General features: G+C 37.5%; 1 protein-coding gene across 1 annotated transcript in view; it reads right to left on the bottom strand.

Annotated features, from left to right (window-relative positions):
* Positions 1 to 16,963: 16,963 nt before the first annotated feature.
* LOC103085652 (IQ domain-containing protein H-like) overlaps positions 16,964 to 18,482 on the bottom strand; it is a 91,263-nt gene continuing 89,744 nt past the window's right edge. Inside the window, 1 exon segment of the mRNA XM_082931529.1 lies at positions 16,964 to 17,047. Coding sequence (XP_082787655.1) covers positions 16,964 to 17,047 — 84 coding nt within the window.

Here is an 18,482-nt window from a genome sequence, read left to right as displayed (position 1 = left end):
ACATTAAAAAGTTTAGTTTTGAGAACTCGGTTTTTAATGAAGAGTGAATCTGGCCATAGTTTGGACACATATGAGAAATGCTGCTGCTGTGGGTAATAGGCACATTTAGTCCAAGCCAGCACTTCAGTGAACCTCATCTGTGGTTCAGCTCTTTCTTTTTATTCCTTTTTGCTATTTTGAATAAAGTAAGATGTTAAAGCTAACTACATGCTCTATTAATTATATGAAGGTGAACTTGAGTCATATTTGTTACTGAAGATGATTAATAATTACCAGTTCTGCACATGTTTCTAGTGCATTTCAGTAAATAAACAGGGTACATTGTTGGGTAGTAATTGATTAATTAGCACATTCATCCTACACAGCTCGATGGTCTAAGGATGCTGAGTTTGAGATATTGCTCATAATTATTGCAAGAAACAAATCTGTTCCATTTCTCAGTTTATTCTTCTGTATGCTGAGATTTTTTTTTTTCTAAATCGAATGTTTAATGGTTCAAAACCTTATAGGTTTTATTCAGATAAATCAACTCATGAAAAATTGCTAGTCATAAACTCAGAATCTTTTTTTTTGTGTGAACTAGGGTGAAAACTTTTACAAGGCTAATTTTAACATTAGATCTTGCTGTTAAACTGGATCAAATACTGTAAATATAGGGCACTTTCCCACCATGCAGGAAATGCTCATTGAGCACCTATGCGCAACAGGGGCACTGGAATCTCATTTGCTTCCCAACCACATCAAATAAGCCAGGATTGCAAGTGTCATCGGGTTGGCACTTCGCAGCACCAAGCAAATATACTGTGTAATCTTCAGAGAAGTGCAACAGCATGTATTGGTCACCATTTTAACTATGCAGCAATTCAGGATTTTTTTTTTCTAATTTATTGACCCAGCATGTGGTTGAGAGATAGGGTAGTTGAGAGAGCTTTGGACAGGGAGTCAGGAGTCCTGGGTTCTACTATTCTATCTGTATTTTTTCTTGAAGAAGCTTTGTGACCCTGGGCATACCATTACTCCCTTCTCTAAGCATGGATCACTCATCTGTAAAATGAAGGTTTCAACCAGGGATGATGAGGTACATTGAGGAGCCCAGACTGAAGAGATAGATAGACCTACGTTTGAATCTGGACTCGCTATTACTGTTTTTTATGATTTTAGGGAAATTATGTAACCTCTCTGAGTTTCTGCTCTGTTTGCTTGAGTTTACTGTAAGGACCAAATGATATATGAAAATAGTTTGTGAACTATAAATTACCATGTGAATATAGGGCATTGTTAATATTATTAACTATCTTAACTTGTTGTCATTAACATGATATGTGGAAGGATGTGTCGAAGTGCCCATGTGCTGGTCTAACAATAGAGGATCAGTAACATCCTTACACCGTTATTAAAATGGCATTGGGTAAGAATTTCTGATGTGTTTTCATAATTTATTGCTAAGTGAAAAACACAGTCTTCAAAACAGTATGTCTGATATAATCCTATTTAAAAATTTATGTACACAAAGATATAATAGGAACTCAATATATATGTGATAAAAGAACAAATTATATATATATATATTAATTGAGTGACTCTTTCTACTGATAGGTACTGTTCTAGGAGCTGGGCTATATCTTTATACTTACAGTCCTTTGGGTGAGGCAGATAATTAAAAAATAGGCAAATCTATTATGTAATACCACATATTGTTAAGTGTTTTGGAGAAAAATAAAAGAGGGTAAGGTGTTAGAGAATAAGGAAGTGCTAATTAGGAAGGGTGGTCAGGAAGGGCCCCTCTGGTCTACTGACAGTTGAGCAGAGACTGAATGCAGTGAGTGAGCCCCAGAAATTTCTGGGAGAAGAGTGTGCCAGGCAGAAGTTAGCAATGTAGAGGCCCTAGGCAGGAGTAATAGCAGATACACCCCAAATCCTTAACAGTAGTTAATCTCCAGGTGGTGAAATAATTTTTGATTTTTTAGTTTATTCCCTGTGCTTTTCTGTTTTTCAAAAGGTTTTTGTTTTGTCTTGTTTTACTTATTCGTTTTTTTGAAGAAGCTACGTGATCCTATTTTTTTTTAAATCATGTGTATGTGTTTTTGTAATTAGAAAAATTAAAATCCAGATATACTGAAAGACAAAGTCATCTTAAGAAAAATGCTCATAATTACTTTTAAAGGCTTAACGTCATCTATAATTTTCTGTTTTCATGGTTTTGGTGCCAAGAATCTATGAGTTGGTAGTGAGAATGAAGGAAGCAAAGGGATTTCTGCCCTGGCAATGAAACTTAAAGAAGTGTTTTAGCTATAACAATTAGTGTGGGCTTTATGGAGGGATATAGAATCATCCTACTTTTAGCTCCCTGTTCAAGCCTTGCTTCAGGGATGTCAGAATACTTCGGAGAAAGGCAGTGCCTGCCCACTTTTAGATGCGGCCCAGGAAACAGTGCATTTTGGGAGGTGTTTAAAAATATAGGATTAAAGCTGCCCATTTATGCAGCCTGAGGGAGGACATCTGCTACATAACAAACTGGAATGTTACAAAATACATCTTCCATCTCTTTTTGAGTCCAGGTACAAATTAAAGTTCAGAGATAGAACTCTAGCTATTCATCCTGCACAGAAAAGCAGATATGAAAAGAAGACATGCTCTGGTTTATACAGGGACATTTAAAGCTTTTATTCACATTTCAATCCCATCTATCTGCACCACGATCTTCTAGTACAGGAGGTATTCATTATATCAGTTTAGATAAAAATGTTTTCAAAAAAAAATGTTTCCATTACTTTAGGTGATTTGCAATACCTAAGAGTTCAGTGCAAGAAAGTGAAAACCCCCCAAAATGAAAGACGTGATTCCAGTCTAAAGAGCATGTTTGGCTTGCTACTATTTTGTCAAAAAAATTTCCTCCAAGAGAAAGCCATTGGCATTGCAAAGAACTATTTTAAATTTTAAAATACTTTGTAACCATTTAAAATCACATCCCTTTTTTAAACTTCTTTTTAAAAATTTATTATTATTTTTTTATTATTTTTTTGGCTGCATCTGGTCTTAGTTGCAGCATGTGGAATCTTCGTTGAGGCACGTGGGATCTTTCCTTGCGACCCACAGTCTCTTTGTTGCGGTGCTTGGGCTTCTCTCTAGTTGTGGCACGCAGGCTTCAGAGTGCGTGGGCTCTGTAGTTTGTGGCTCGTGGGCTCTCTCATTGAGGCGTGAGAGCTCAATAGTTGTGGCTTGCAGGCTTAGTTGCCCCGAGGCATGTGGGATCTTAGTTCCCCTACCAGGGATCAAATCCACGTCCCCTGCGTTGGAAAGCGGATTCTTTACCACGGACCATCAGGGAAGTCCCCAAATCACATCCCTTTTAGATGGTAGATGGGGAAACTTAAGAGGCTGAACTAAGTTGCAAAATATTTTCATCCATTATTTCCAGTAGATGGAAGAGAAAGCTAGAAGAAAAAATCACCTTCTTGTGTGATACATCAAATGTTGCCCTTTTAATACTTTGATGATGGTGGCATAGAATCATAGAACATTAGAGCTAGGATTAAGCTTAAATATCAGTTCCACTTTCTTATTTTACATGCCAGAAAACCGAGAACTAGAGAGGAGAAATTATTGTCCATGAAGGAAAGAACTGGAACTGAAACTCATTAAGACATTTAAATCTAAAGCAGATGTTATATATATATTCCATACGCATTTAGAATAACTACAAATGCCACCTAATCACTATCTGTCCCTCCATTTAGAATAACTACAAATGCCACCTAATCACTATCTGTCCCTCCAAACCTTTGCAGATGGCAGAAGCATTCACCCTTTTATGCATCTCTGTTTACATGAGTAGGTATCACACTAAAGTCATGGTCTGAATTCTAGAGTACTAAGCGTATTAAGCTTAGAGTACCCTACCATGGTGCTAGGGGACAGGCCATTACTGTCTGGTGACAGCTTTGGGAACTTGGAGCAGGGAGGTGGTTATGATATTCCCAGGCCATGTCCCTAAGTTCATTATCACTTTGGATAGCAGAACTTACAATGAAGAAATTAATATTTTGCTTTCCCAACCTCCCCAAAATTAAGTTTTTGTTTCACTTGCTCCAGTAATTAAAAACAGGTTCATTACAAGACAGAAAATACAGAAAGAAAAAAAATCCCATTAAGGGATTATAGTCTTGTGTGTGTGCTTGTGTGTGTGTGTGTGTGTGTGTGTGTGTGTACCTATATGTACACATTTTTTTTGTTTTTTTTGTTTTTTTTGTTTTTCAGTATGCGGGCCTCTCACTGTTGTGGCCTCTCCCATTGCGGAGCACAGTCTCCGGCCGCACAGGTTCAGCGGCCATGGCTCACAGCCCCAGCCACTCCGCGGCATGTGGGATCTTACCGGACCAGGGCACGAACCCGTGTCCCCTGCATCGGCAGGCGGACTCTCAACCACTGCGCCACCAGGGAAGCCCGATATGTACTTTTTAAATCTAAATATTTTCATTCAGCATTATTATTTGATTCATCCATGTCTTTGAGTTTATCAACAGTTCACTCCTTCTCATTGCTAAGTAGTATTCCATTGTAGGTTATCCCACAATTTGTTTATCTATCCACCTGTTGATGGATGTTTGGATTTTTTCCAGTTTTGGGCTGTTACAAATAAAGCTGCTGTGGACATTCATGTACAAGTCTTTGTATATGCTTTCTTTTCTCTTGGGTAAATAAGTAGGGGTGAAATGGCTGGATCATATATTAAGTGCAGGAATGATTTTTTTAATGGCTGTACAGAGGTCCTTTATATAGCTATTCATAATTTTTAAGCAATACTCTTGTTGAACATTTAGACCTTTCTGATTTTTCACTATTGTTGCAAATGATATATAATTTTTTGCTTAGGAAGGTGGCTACAGATATTCAACTTGAGAAAAAAACAAAACAACACCCAAGATAATGAGTAGAAAGGCATTGTGAAGGAAACCTAGATAAAGAGAATGTTGTTAGATAATTTTTAGTTTTTCAGTGATTGCAAAGTAAGTATTTTGTGTCCTTTTCTGGGAAGCAAAGTGGCGTGAGTCTGTAAATGAATCAAAATTTGAATTTAAATTTGAAATTTATTTTGCTGTTTTGTTATCAAGTTTATGGAACCATGATTTCATCATAACATTCCTTATGAGGCAACTGCAATAAACTTAGGTGTGGCCTTTTGTTTCTGGGAGCTATAATTAGCCATCTGGTATACGTTTTAACATTTTGTTAAATAAAAAAATCTTAAAATGTTGCATTTTACTCGTTTCTCTTTCTCTCCATACATACATACACTCACACATATATATAATATATATGGTGACAAATGTGGAAGTGAACCAAAATGTTTACAGAATGGAAAAGAAATGCTTGGGGGGAAAACCACCATCATAAAACCCCCCCAAACCAAAAAACACACATAGATGCCAAAGCTATATTTTTCTGTGCTACGTTTAGGGTCTTCTTATAACAAAACAAAGCACGAACCCGTGTCCCCTGCATCGGCAGGCGGACTCTCAACCACTGCGCCACCAGGGAAGCCCGATATGTACTTTTTAAATCTAAATATTTTCATTCAGCATTATTATTTGATTCATCCATGTCTTTGAGTTTATCAACAGTTCACTCCTTCTCATTGCTAAGTAGTATTCCATTGTAGGTTATCCCACAATTTGTTTATCTATCCACCTGTTGATGGATGTTTGGATTTTTTCCAGTTTTGGGCTGTTACAAATAAAGCTGCTGTGGACATTCATGTACAAGTCTTTGTATATGCTTTCTTTTCTCTTGGGTAAATAAGTAGGGGTGAAATGGCTGGATCATATATTAAGTGCAGGAATGATTTTTTTAATGGCTGTACAGAGGTCCTTTATATAGCTATTCATAATTTTTAAGCAATACTCTTGTTGAACATTTAGACCTTTCTGATTTTTCACTATTGTTGCAAATGATATATAATTTTTTGCTTAGGAAGGTGGCTACAGATATTCAACTTGAGAAAAAAACAAAACAACACCCAAGATAATGAGTAGAAAGGCATTGTGAAGGAAACCTAGATAAAGAGAATGTTGTTAGATAATTTTTAGTTTTTCAGTGATTGCAAAGTAAGTATTTTGTGTCCTTTTCTGGGAAGCAAAGTGGCGTGAGTCTGTAAATGAATCAAAATTTGAATTTAAATTTGAAATTTATTTTGCTGTTTTGTTATCAAGTTTATGGAACCATGATTTCATCATAACATTCCTTATGAGGCAACTGCAATAAACTTAGGTGTGGCCTTTTGTTTCTGGGAGCTATAATTAGCCATCTGGTATACGTTTTAACATTTTGTTAAATAAAAAAATCTTAAAATGTTGCATTTTACTCGTTTCTCTTTCTCTCCATACATACATACACTCACACATATATATAATATATATGGTGACAAATGTGGAAGTGAACCAAAATGTTTACAGAATGGAAAAGAAATGCTTGGGGGGAAAACCACCATCATAAAACCCCCCCAAACCAAAAAACACACATAGATGCCAAAGCTATATTTTTCTGTGCTACGTTTAGGGTCTTCTTATAACAAAACAAAAGTTGTTTTTACCAACAGATTTTTAAACATCAGGGACATACTTATTATTTACTGTTTTGGTATCTTTCCCTCACTTACATAAATACCCCAGAAACTAGCAGTTTAAAACTAATAAAGCCAGGCCCCTCCATCAAGTGCAATACATTTTCACAACCATGAGTTAGACTGTTTGTTAGAGTGAAAAATAAACCTATATATGTGGTTATGAAAGGGCTTTCTTAGAAAGTGTATAATCACATTTCAAAGTTAGAACTTTCAATACTACTTAAACATTTATGCAGAGTGCTTCATCTTCGAAAGACTTTCCCAACATTGGCCAATTAATCTCTACGGCTTCCCTAAGGAGCAGGTATTAACTATCTGCCATTTTTCTAGTTAGAAAATTGAGGAAGGTATGGCCATCTCAGAGAGAGGGAGGATTGGGGAGACAAGTTTCTAGCCCTTACTATTCTGTGACTCTTTGGAATGTAACTCCTAACAGAATGCATCAGTTTTCTGTTCCACATTGATGAAATCATTAATAAAACAAAGATGGAAATAGCAGCTCAGTCTGCCTCAGGCTTTTAGATACAGTCCTTACCCTCCTGAGGCACACCTTTTGGAAAGAATGGAATACAGAAAAGATATGAAGAGCCACAGCACATTCATTACATCCGCACTTGCAATGGATTAGACCAAACTTCTTCCAAGGAGAAAGGCAAAGTCAGGTGCTTCCTCCCTCCCTGCAACCTCTACCCTCCCATTATCCTGGCAACATAATTTCTAGTTTTCCAAATAAGATTTACTGTGATTAGCACATTTAAAGAGTTGAACAAATTTGCTGTGCACATTAAAGCCAGAGGAACAGTAAAATAAAACTAATGAACATTTGTACTTTTGGAAATATAATTAATGTATGCTTGAGAAATTCTGAAAGATAAACATTTAAATGTTAAAATACTTATCACCTTCCCCACAGCGACAGTGTTGGGAATTAATGAGATAACAAATGTAAAGTGCTTTGAGCTCTTTAGAAGCAAGGTGCCAGATGCATACAAATGATTAATTGTTAAAGCTATCAGATGATTACTAATATATTACTTAGGATAAAATACCTATTTTTATACTTGAAAAATAGGATGCTTGCAATTCTTAGGATGATATAGCTGAAGTAATGCTCCCCAAACTCCTCCCAGGTTACTCTACATCCTGTTGGAAGTCCTTTCTTAACCTTACCCAGTTTCTTGACCTAATACCCATCTTTTGAGTGAAACTATGGGGCATGATTTCCCAGCTTTCAAACTCTTCTGCACGTTCCCATCATCAGTCCTCCACCAAAGTCTTACAGATCCATCAGCACAGGAGAATTCCACTGATGCCACTTTCTCTTCTGATTTCTTTGATCATGCAGTTGTGATGCCTCACAATGCAGTCAGCTGCCCAAGTTTATGTTATTAGCAGGAAGCATGTGTAAGTTAAACCGTCCTTCTGTACTTTAAGCAACACACTAGAATGTGTTATAAAAGAGTAAGTCCTTTGCCTGATCTGGGACAAGTGACACTGAACTGTCTACTTTATACAATATGCTAGAATTTGTGTTAAACTAGTTTAAATCCCAAATTTCATTTAGCTTGAGACATGGGGTGAGATACCCTCACTAAATCTCAGTTTTCTTGTATGTAAAGTGAGGACAGTAGTAGTATTTTCCCACATGGTGTTGTTGGAAAGATGCAATTAAAAAAAATGTATATAAAGCTTCTAGTACAGTACACACCTAGCCAGTAATGTGTTCAATAAAAGGTAAATGTAAGTAGATAGTGGAAGGTAGTTAAGTAAAAAGCACAATTTGCCACTGAATATCATTTATTTGCTTTCTTTAAAATCAATATAAAATAGGTAATATGTAAAGGAAGATAATTATCATCATCCAATAATGTGCTCCTAAATGGTTAGTAGAGTTTGCTTCTCAAACCATCACAAACATTCAATATTAAACAATGGGTCATTTCTCATACAAAGATAGCTCTACTGTTAAACGTATGCTTCTCCCCAAAACTTCCTGGAAAAATGGCACATCATTTTCAAAAATCCCCTTACCAACAAAGATTTCAGTTTCCCATTTAGAATAGTAAAAGCTCAGTAACTTATGTTGATTAATTTATGTTTAGGATACATTGTACACATATACATGATTTGTTTTTCAAACTTACCTTGGTTTACCAATAGCACAGTATCTTTGCTATTCATATGTGCTAAAAGATAATGGACTATGCTTCTTTTCAAATGTTCTGTAATTAAAACATTTCACTAATTTAATCTGGTCCTCTGGCTGCTTTCACTTAATTACTTGAAGTGATTGTTTTATTATACCAATTTTTCTCCTTTAATTTTGAAGCCGTAGGTTTTTAGGTAGAGAACCTGACTCCCAGTCACTTTCCAGTGAGACCTGAATCTGAATATAAGGCCTGAATTTGGAAACAGGCACTCTGTGGTGTATGTTAATGATAGAGGCAAAGAAGCAAAGTGCATTGTTTGAGAAAGAATCATGTGGGTTAAAAAAAAAAGTACCAGAGAGTGAACTCATTTTACTATTGCCAGCAGCTTGGGGCTCAAGAGTGCTAATCAAAATTCACATATAAAAACTTCCTTGATAGATTTAACAGTTTTGTACTATTAAGACGGGGATCTCACCATGTGAAAGATCCACTGCTGTGCTGAACAAAACAGAGACCGTTTTCTTTTAAAGTCCAGAGCAGATGAGAGCCATAAGGAGACAGAGGGTTTCATTTACTCTCAGGACACCATTGTGCCAGTGAACTAATGAGTCTCTTGGACCTTATGTTGCTCTGGCTTCAATTGAGGCGAGACTCTAATGGGCATGTAGTACTTCCTATCCGTCAAGTGTCTGGACAATGGGCCCCTCATATGGATTAGAGCGATCTGGCAAGAAAAAGAGGTCATCGTTTTACCTAGCACAGGCAGGAAACCTGGCTAATTAATGTATTTCCAACTATAGCAAAACAAAAGCTGACACATACACTAATGTTAATTTTATTGCAGAAACTCAGCCTATGGCTGAGGCATAGCTAACACATTATTGGAATTCCATAGGTTATAAATACCCCTCTTTTCCCCAACACACTCAAATATTTTTAAAGATAAAGTTCATTCTTTAAGACATCTCTGTGATTTTGGTGTTGTGACTTGCATATTTCCCCCTTCAGTAAAGCTGGATGATGTAGAAATACTTTGAACAATTACAAATGCTGAGAGTTAGTGTCAACAGTGCATAATTTTAATAATTTGCCCTTTAAAAGGTACTGTTGAATTATGCTTGTAAAAATCCTACTGCTGTATTAAATGGAGAACTAGAGAATGTTTATTCAAGCTAGAGGGCTGAGTTTATTCAAGCTAAAGGGCTGAGTTACACTGTATCTTAAACTAAGAGCAGATACTGCCACCTAGATACATTCTGTTGCTTTATTTAACTAGATGTTGGCTTACCTTACTTTTTGAAAAATGGCAACAACAGACAATAGTGGCTTGATACAATAAAAATACAATGAATGATAAAGGGTCACTTAAAAAATCCATATAAATGTAATTTTCTTGGGAAAAAAAGACATTTGCGTTTTGCCAAATAGTGATGATTAAACCTTTATTCAATTTTTTAAATGCAGAAGACAAATTACTATCAGAAACAAGAGGAGAAAACTTTATAAAACATTTATAATCCTGAAGTTTAAAAAGAGGTAGATGCAGAAGTGATGTTAGTAGTAAGACTTGTAACTTTCCTGATAGATTATTTCTTCCTGAGTTTGGGAAGAGGAAGAGATTGTTTAATGCTCTGAAATGATAACACAAACAGGTTTTGGTTTAATAAGTAAAATAAGATCACTTAATAAACAATTTTTTAAAAAGAGCATTACATTACAATCTGTTCTGATTCACCTCCTAGCAAACAAAGCAAACTAACTTTCCCTTCCTTTTATTCCTAATAGCAAAATGAACGTTGCCCCATTTTTGGCTCTAGATTGGAATCCAAAATCAGTAATGTATTCCAGGACCATTCATTTATCAGGTTCAGAGAGGTTTTTTATCATCTTTGGACTCTAGATTTTCTTCAAATCTCAATTTGTTTTCCTCTGTTACTCCTAGAATGGCTTCAATGTCATCAATGGCGGTCTGTAAATCAACAGTAAAAATAATACTTGTTACTTAAAGACCTCTTTCCAGTCTTCCACCCAGCCCCTCAAACATTAGCTCCTTTTTGGAGTTCAGTGTGGTTTAGACCAGTTCTGCTTAAAGTGTTTTCCACTAACCAACACCCATCTACAGATTGTTGATTATCAGTCTTAATGAAAGGGTAAAAAAAATTGAGGGTAAGAACTTGGAAACCTTTATAGAAATTTTTATGTCTATTAAATCTAATAATGAAAAAATGGGCTTCTATTTTATGTCTTCAATTTTTTCATTTCATTTTTCTAGTAATTTATTTTTTGTTGTATTTTACAAAAGTATTGATGCATGATAAGTCAGAAAAAACAAAACAAACAGGTCCTTCACTGCAGATAATTTGAGATGCACTGGTCTAGTCACTCTAGAATGAGAGCTAGTTGGCTGATGGGAGCATTTATTTCCATTGGTTTTTGGGAGAAAAATTGGCACCTTTCCATTTTATTCTAGTTACTTATTTTTTATTGAGGTAGAATTCATATACCATAAAAGTTACCCTTTTAAAGTATATAATTCAGTGGTTTTTAGTATATTCATAAGCAGCCATCACTACTATGTTGTTCCAGAACATTTTCATCACCCCAAGTAGAAACTCTATACCCATTAGCTGCCACTCCCCATTTTCCACCTCTCCTAGCTCCTGGCAACCTCTAATCTATTTTCTGTCTCTAAGGATTTGCCTACTCTGGACATTTCATGTAAATGGAATCATACGATCTGTGGCCTTCGTGTTTTAGCAAAATGTTTTCAAGGTTCATCCATGTTGTAGCATGGATCAGAACTTAATTTCCTTTTTATGGCTGAATAATATTTTCATTGTATCTATTATCTATTTTTACTTTGGTTGCTTGCACTTTAGGTATTATATCTAAGAAACCATTGCTAACCACAAGGTCATGAAGATTTACATCTATGTATTCAAATGTATGAAATATTATTCATTTAATATAATGGAATTCACCCATTTATTAGTTGATGGGAATTTGGGTTGTTTCTACTTTTTGGCTATTATGAGTAATGATTCTATGGACATTAATATACAAGTTTTCATATGAACATATATTTTCAATACTCTTGGGTATATAACTAGGTGTGGAATTGCTGAGTTTTTTTTTTTTTTTTTTTTTTTTTTGATGGTGCTGCATGGTGCCCTGTGGGATCTTAGTTCCCCAACCAGGGATTGAACCAGGGCCCTCGGCAGTGAAAGCATGGAGTCCTAACCACTGGACCACCAGGGAATTCCCTATGTGGTAATTTTATGTTTAACTTAAAAAATTTTTATTTTATTTTATTTATTTATTTTCCTTATGTTTTTTGGCTGCATCGGGTCTTAGTTGTGGCACACAGGATCTTTGTTGAGGCATGCAGGATCTTTTCGTTAAGGCGCGTGGTCTGCTTGGGTTTCTCTCTAGTTGTGGTGTGCGGGCTTCTCTCTAGTTGTGGTGTGTGGGCTCTGTAGTTTGCGGCACATGGCCTCTCTCATTGAGGCATGAGAGCTCAATAGTTGTGGCACACGGGCTTAGTTGCCCCACGGGCATGTGGGATCTTAGTTCCCTGACCAGGGATCGAGCCCACATACCCTGTATTGGAAGATGGATTCTTTACCATTGGACCACTAGGGAAATCCCTATTGTTTAACTTTTTGAGGAAATATGAAATTATACATGGTCGTGACACCATTTTACATTCCTGTCAGCAATATATGAGGGTTCCAGTTTCACCATATCCTTGTCAAGCTTGTTATTGTCTGTCTTTTTGATTCTAGCCATCTTAAGTCTGAAATGGTATCTTGTTTTGATTTGCATTTCCCTAATAACTAATGATGTTGAGCATTTCTTCATGTGATTATTGTGTATTTGCATATCTTCTTTGAAAACTGTTCAAGTCCTTTGTTCACTTTTTAATTGGGTTATTTGTCTTTCTATTGTTGAATTGTAAGTGTACTTTATATACTGTGGACACTAGAGACTTATCAGATTTATGATTTGCAAATGTTTTCTCCCATTCTGTAAGTTGTCTTTTCACTTTCTTGAGTGTCCTTTGGTTTACACAGAAGTATTCAATTTTGATGGAATCCAACTTATTATTTTTACATTGGTTGATTGCACTTAACGTATCATATCTAAGAAACCATTGCTAACCACAAGGTTATGAAGATTTATGCCTGTTTTCTTCTAAGAGTTTAATAGTTTTAGCTCTTACATTTAAGTCTTTGATCCAGTTTTACTTAATTTTTGTATATGCTGTGGAGTAGAGAGGTACAACTTCATTCATTTGTATGTGGATATCCATTTGTCCCAGCACCATTTGTCAAAAAGTCTTTTCTTTTCTCATTGAATGGGCTTGGCACTTGTTGAAAATCAATTGAATGTAAAAGTGAAGTTTTGTTTCTGGACTCTCAATTCTATTCCATTGATCTATATAATCTATATATCTATCCTTATGACAGTACCACACAGTCTTTTTTTTTTTTTTTTTTGTGGTACGCGGGGCTCTCACTGTTTTGGTCTCTCCCGTTGCGTAGCACAGGCTCTGGACGCGCAGGCTCAGAGGCCATGGCTCACGGGCCTAGCCGCTCCGCGGCATGTGGGATCTTCCCGGACTGGGTCACGAACCCGTGTCCCCTGCATCGGCAGGCGGACTCTCAACCAAGGGCGCCACCAGGGAAGCCCCACACAATCTTTTTTTAAAATTAATTTTTATTTCTTTGGCTGCATTGGGTCTTTGTTGCTGCGCACGGGCTTTTCTGTAGTTGCGGTGAGTGGGGGCTTCTCTTGTTGCAGAGCGCGGGCTCTAGGCACGCGGGCTTCAGCAGTTGTAGCACACGGGCTCAATAGTTGGGCTCGCAGGCTCTAGAGCACAGGCTCAGTAGTTGTGGCGCATGGGCTTTGTTGCTCCGCAGCATGTGGGATCTTCCCAGACCAGGGATTGAACCCGTGTCCCCTGCATTGGCAGGTGGATTCTTAACCACTGCACAACCAGGGAAGTTCCCATACAGTCTTGATTACTGTAGCTTTGTAGTAAGTTTTAAAAATTGAGAGGCCCTCTAACTTTGTTCTTCTTTTTCAAAATTATTTTGACTTTTCTGGATCTCTCGCATTTCCACATGAATTCTAGGATAATCTTGTTAATTTCTGCAATAAATCCAGCTGCGATTTTGATAGGAATTGCAATGAATCTGTGGAGCAATTTGGAGAGAACTATCATTTTAGCAATGCTAAGACTTCTATTCCATAAACCATAGAATGTCTTTCCACTTATTTAGGTCTCCTTTTTTTATGCTGTTTTGTAGTTTTCAGTGGACAGGTCTTGTACTTCTTCCGCTAAACTTATTTCTAAGTATTTGATTTTTCTGATTTAAAAAAAAAATTGATTTAAAATTATTTTTGGATTGTTCATTGCTAATGTATAGAGATACAATTGATTTTTGTATATTGATGCTGGTTCTTACAACCTTGCTGAATTTGTTTATTAGCTCTAATAGATTGTTTCTGGGTTCTTTAGGATTTCTATATATAAGATCATGTCATCTGTGAATAGAGATAATTTTATTTCTTTCCAATCTGGGCGCCTTTTATTTCTTTTTCTTGCCTAACTGCCCTAGCTAGAACCTCCAGTACAATGATGAATAGAAGTGGTGAGAGCAAACATCCTTGTCTTGCTCCTGATCTTAGGGGGAAAGTTTTCAGTCTTGCACCATTAACTATGATGTTAGCTGTGGGTTTTTCCTAGATGCCTTTATCAGGTTGAGGAAGTTACCTTTATTCCTAGTTTGTTTGAGTGTTTTTATCAAGAAAGGGTGTTAGATTTTGTTAAATGCTTTTTCTGCATCACCTTCCATTTTTATTTGGCCTTTACTTTGCTGGTAAATCCTTGTTTACAAACTGAAAATTCTTATTCGACTGTCGTTAGGAGAGTAGACAGAAAATACTACCCCAAATGAATCTAGTCCATTTTTCACGTTTTTAAAAAAATTATTCCTATTTTGTTGAGATTTAAAGTTTTTACCTTCAGACCTTCTAACAAGAGTAAAAAATATCAAGATAGCAATTTTATTTATATGACATGAGAAGGCTAGAAACCATGAGATATTTAAAAGTTACTTAAGAACATCTGACTTTTGATGATTTTTAAAGTCATACAAAGCGCAGAGAAAATAGCCTTTATTTATTTATTTATTTTGCGGTACGCGGGCCTTTCACTGTTGTGGCCTCTCCCGTTGCGGAGCACAGGCTCTGGATGCGCAGGCCCAGCGGCCATGGCTCACGGGCCCAGCCGCTTTGCGGCATGTGGGATCTTCCTGGACCGGAGCACGAACCCGTGTCCCCTGCATCGGCAGGCGGACTCTCAACCACTGAGCCACCAGGGAAGCCCAAAATAGCTTTTATTTTGTCAACAGTAGTTGGCTCTGCCAACCTCAAGTCCAAGCTCAGAGTCTACTAAGTATGCATGGTTTGGGGGATAAACCATCTGCTTTAGTCTGCCCAGGCTGCTATAACAAAATATCGTAGACAGAGTGGCTTAAACAACAAAAAATTATATCTCACATTTCTGGAGGCTGGGAAGTTCGAGGTCAAGGCTAGCTGATTCGGTTCCTGGTGAGAGCTATCTTCCTGGCTTGTGGACAGCCATCTTTTTGCTGTATCCTCATATGGTCGGGAGAGAGAGACAGAGAGAGGGGGACAGAGAGAGAGAGAAACAGAGAGAGAGAGAGACAGAGAGCTCTCTGGTCTCTTTTGAGGGCATTAATCCCATCATGAGGATTCTACCATTATGACCTCATTTAGACATAATAACTTCCCAGTGTCCTCATCTTCATATATCATCACATTGGGGATGAAGGGTTCAACACGTGAACTTTTGGGAGGACACAATTCAGTCCACAGCACCATCTGATTCTGACTATTAGCTGTATTTGGACATAACTGATCACGTGCATATAGGCTCAGAATTTTGCACATCACAGTAACAGATGAAATGATGCTAGCTGGCAGGAACTTAGAATATAAATGATGAGCATAGATCCTTTAGGACCAGTGAAAGTTGATGCAACACATAAAATCACATTGAAGAGCAAAGCATTATTATCATTGTTACTGTTACTAGAGGGACCAGGCCCTAGCTCAAGGAAAAAAAGTATTCAAAATTTTTATTTTTATCAAGCTTTTGTTGGGCTTTCCATTTAAGAGAAAAATCACATATGTTTTTTTCTTTCTTTCTTTCTTTCTTCCTTCCCTGCTTCTTTCCTTCTTTTTTGGGGGGGGCCACTCAGGATAGATCCCCAACCAGGGATCAAACCCCGATCAGGGGTCAAACCCTCACCGCCTGCAGTGGAAGCGCGGGGTCATAACCACTGGACCACCAGGGAAGTCCCCGCATGTGGTTTCTGATGAGTCCCTTGACGTACTTGATCCATTCAGACACGATGAAGGCTCAGCCTGGGAACCAGATGCAGACTCTGGTGAGCAATACCAAGTGTTCACCTCTGTTCAGCTGGTATTTTTAAAACTTTCGGTGTAGATCTTGCTCCTGTTTTCTAGAGTTTGGAGATGTCTGGTCAATTACACATGACTGGATTTCCTGAACCAACATCTTTAAGGGACGTTTGGAAGCGTCAAAAGGTTATCGATGAGAAACACCTGTCCCACTTTGGCGAAATGGGGTGGAGCAGATGGCTTACATATATGGTGAGGTTTTTCTCTTCTCTCTACACACATTGTCCTTCCTGGCGTCTCAGAACTTGTCTGGCTCTAGAAATTTGGGCTTCCCAGGAATCCTTAGCCAGATATTGTATTATCTGAAATATAGGTAGATTATATTCAGGATTTTTGGTTGTGACAGTCTGTTTTGGCTCCATTGTGACATTTCACCTTCAACATCAAAAAGCCTTGTTGTCTTGTAAGCTTACGTTTGGAAATTGCAGTAAGTTAAAACAAGTCTACTATATTTCAAAGAAAAAGTTTCAAACTATTACATTTAACTAATGGGTTCAGTGGGAACCTTACAATATTGACCCTGCACGTTGTAAAATATGTACTGCTTACAATGAAAAAAAAATGGTTTAGCACTTGTTTACAATGCAGCATGAGGTATTTTCAGTCCTTGTATAGAAATTAACCAGGATCGTTAGTTAATTAACACCTCACCTTAAAATTGGTCTCGCCTTGCATATTAGGTGCTGATATTTCTTGATGGATGATGAAGAGATTGCGAGCAAAGGTCACGAGGACCCCCTGGAGATCCTCACCGATTGTTCTGTTAATGATATCCAAACAAATGAGTTTACCAACGATTCCCCTCACATGCTTAAAAACAATCACCCTCTCATTTGTGCCTGTCTGGTGATGGAATTTAATGAGTATTTTCAGTCTCACAAGGTGGGAATCTTCAGGGAGATATGAAAGATGAGGCTCCATTTTAGCTTGTCAACAAAAAGGATTTGTGTAATAAATATTTTTTATTAATCAACTTAGCAGAATGTAGGAATAGGTTCAGTCATTCCTAGCAAAAGGCTACCACTGAGCTAGGACACTAGTATTAGCTCATTTTAAAAACTGTTAGTTTGGGGCTTCCCTGGTGGCGCAGTGGTTGAGAGTCCGCCTGCTGATGCAGGGGACACGGGTTCGTGCCCCTGTCCGGGAGGATCCCACATGCTGCGGAGCCGCTGAGCCTGCACGTCCGGAGCCTGCACGTCCGGAGCCTGCATGTCCGGAGCCTGCACGTCCGGAGCCTGTGCTCCGCAACGGGAGAGGCCACAACAGTGAGAGGCCCACGTACCACAAAAACAAACAAACAAAAAACTGTTAGTTTAAGAGAATTGTTGCTGAGTAAAATTCATGCCTAACAATTTACTTGCCTCCAGAGACATGTGCACCTCAGTATTCTGGAGACTTTCATCTAGAGTTTGTTTTCTATTTCATTTATACAAGTGATTCCTGCTACTTATGAATGCACCCCATTTATGTGCAGAGGAGAATGTGCCCCATTCATGAACAGCTGTCTTTATAAAGCTGAACATACATTTAAAGAAGATTTCAGAGACAACTTGCAAACCATCCTGTAGAATTAAACTATGGTCAGTGAACATTCCCAAACAACTAGATCATTGCTAAGTTTTAACTTAGAAACAAAACTCCAGTGTATTTTTCTAGCTATTTTTCAAACTTTTTTTAAAAATCAAAGTTAAAAACATTAAATGCATGGATTAGTTTTTTAAAATCATTCTATCCTGAGGGGGTGAACCTAAAGAGCAAGCTGCCTCTTAAGGCAGCTGCGAAGAACTTTGGGATTACTTCTTTTCTCAGTTGTTAACTGTAAAATAAGTCACCTTAGAGTCTAAGGCTTAGACACTTGTGGAATGGCTTCCTTCCAGCCTGACTGGGCTTTCCCTTGGGTCAAGGGTGGGAGTAGATAGCTTCCCAGGCTTCAAGACAGAAGACCAGAGCTCTTTGTCCTGCCACTGACTATGTAACTTTGGGGAAGTTACTTAAGCTCTCTGGGTCTTCATTCCTTTTTCTCTGAAATGAAGAAATTGGACTAGATAAGTACTTCCAAACTTTTAGATTCCCAGAATCCGAAGACCACCTACCCCTACCCCTTATAGCTGCTGAACATTAGTATCTCTTCTTTTAATAGAAAAAACAATAGCCAAAGGCTATTCAGTCATTAATTTTTTTTTTTTTTTTGCAGT

This window comes from Lipotes vexillifer, unplaced genomic scaffold (assembly GCF_000442215.2).
Source record: "Lipotes vexillifer unplaced genomic scaffold, Lipotes_vexillifer_v1.1 scaffold713, whole genome shotgun sequence".
In the NCBI taxonomy this organism is placed as follows: domain Eukaryota; kingdom Metazoa; phylum Chordata; class Mammalia; order Artiodactyla; family Lipotidae; genus Lipotes; species Lipotes vexillifer.
This window is presented reverse-complemented; position numbering and strand designations above follow the sequence as displayed.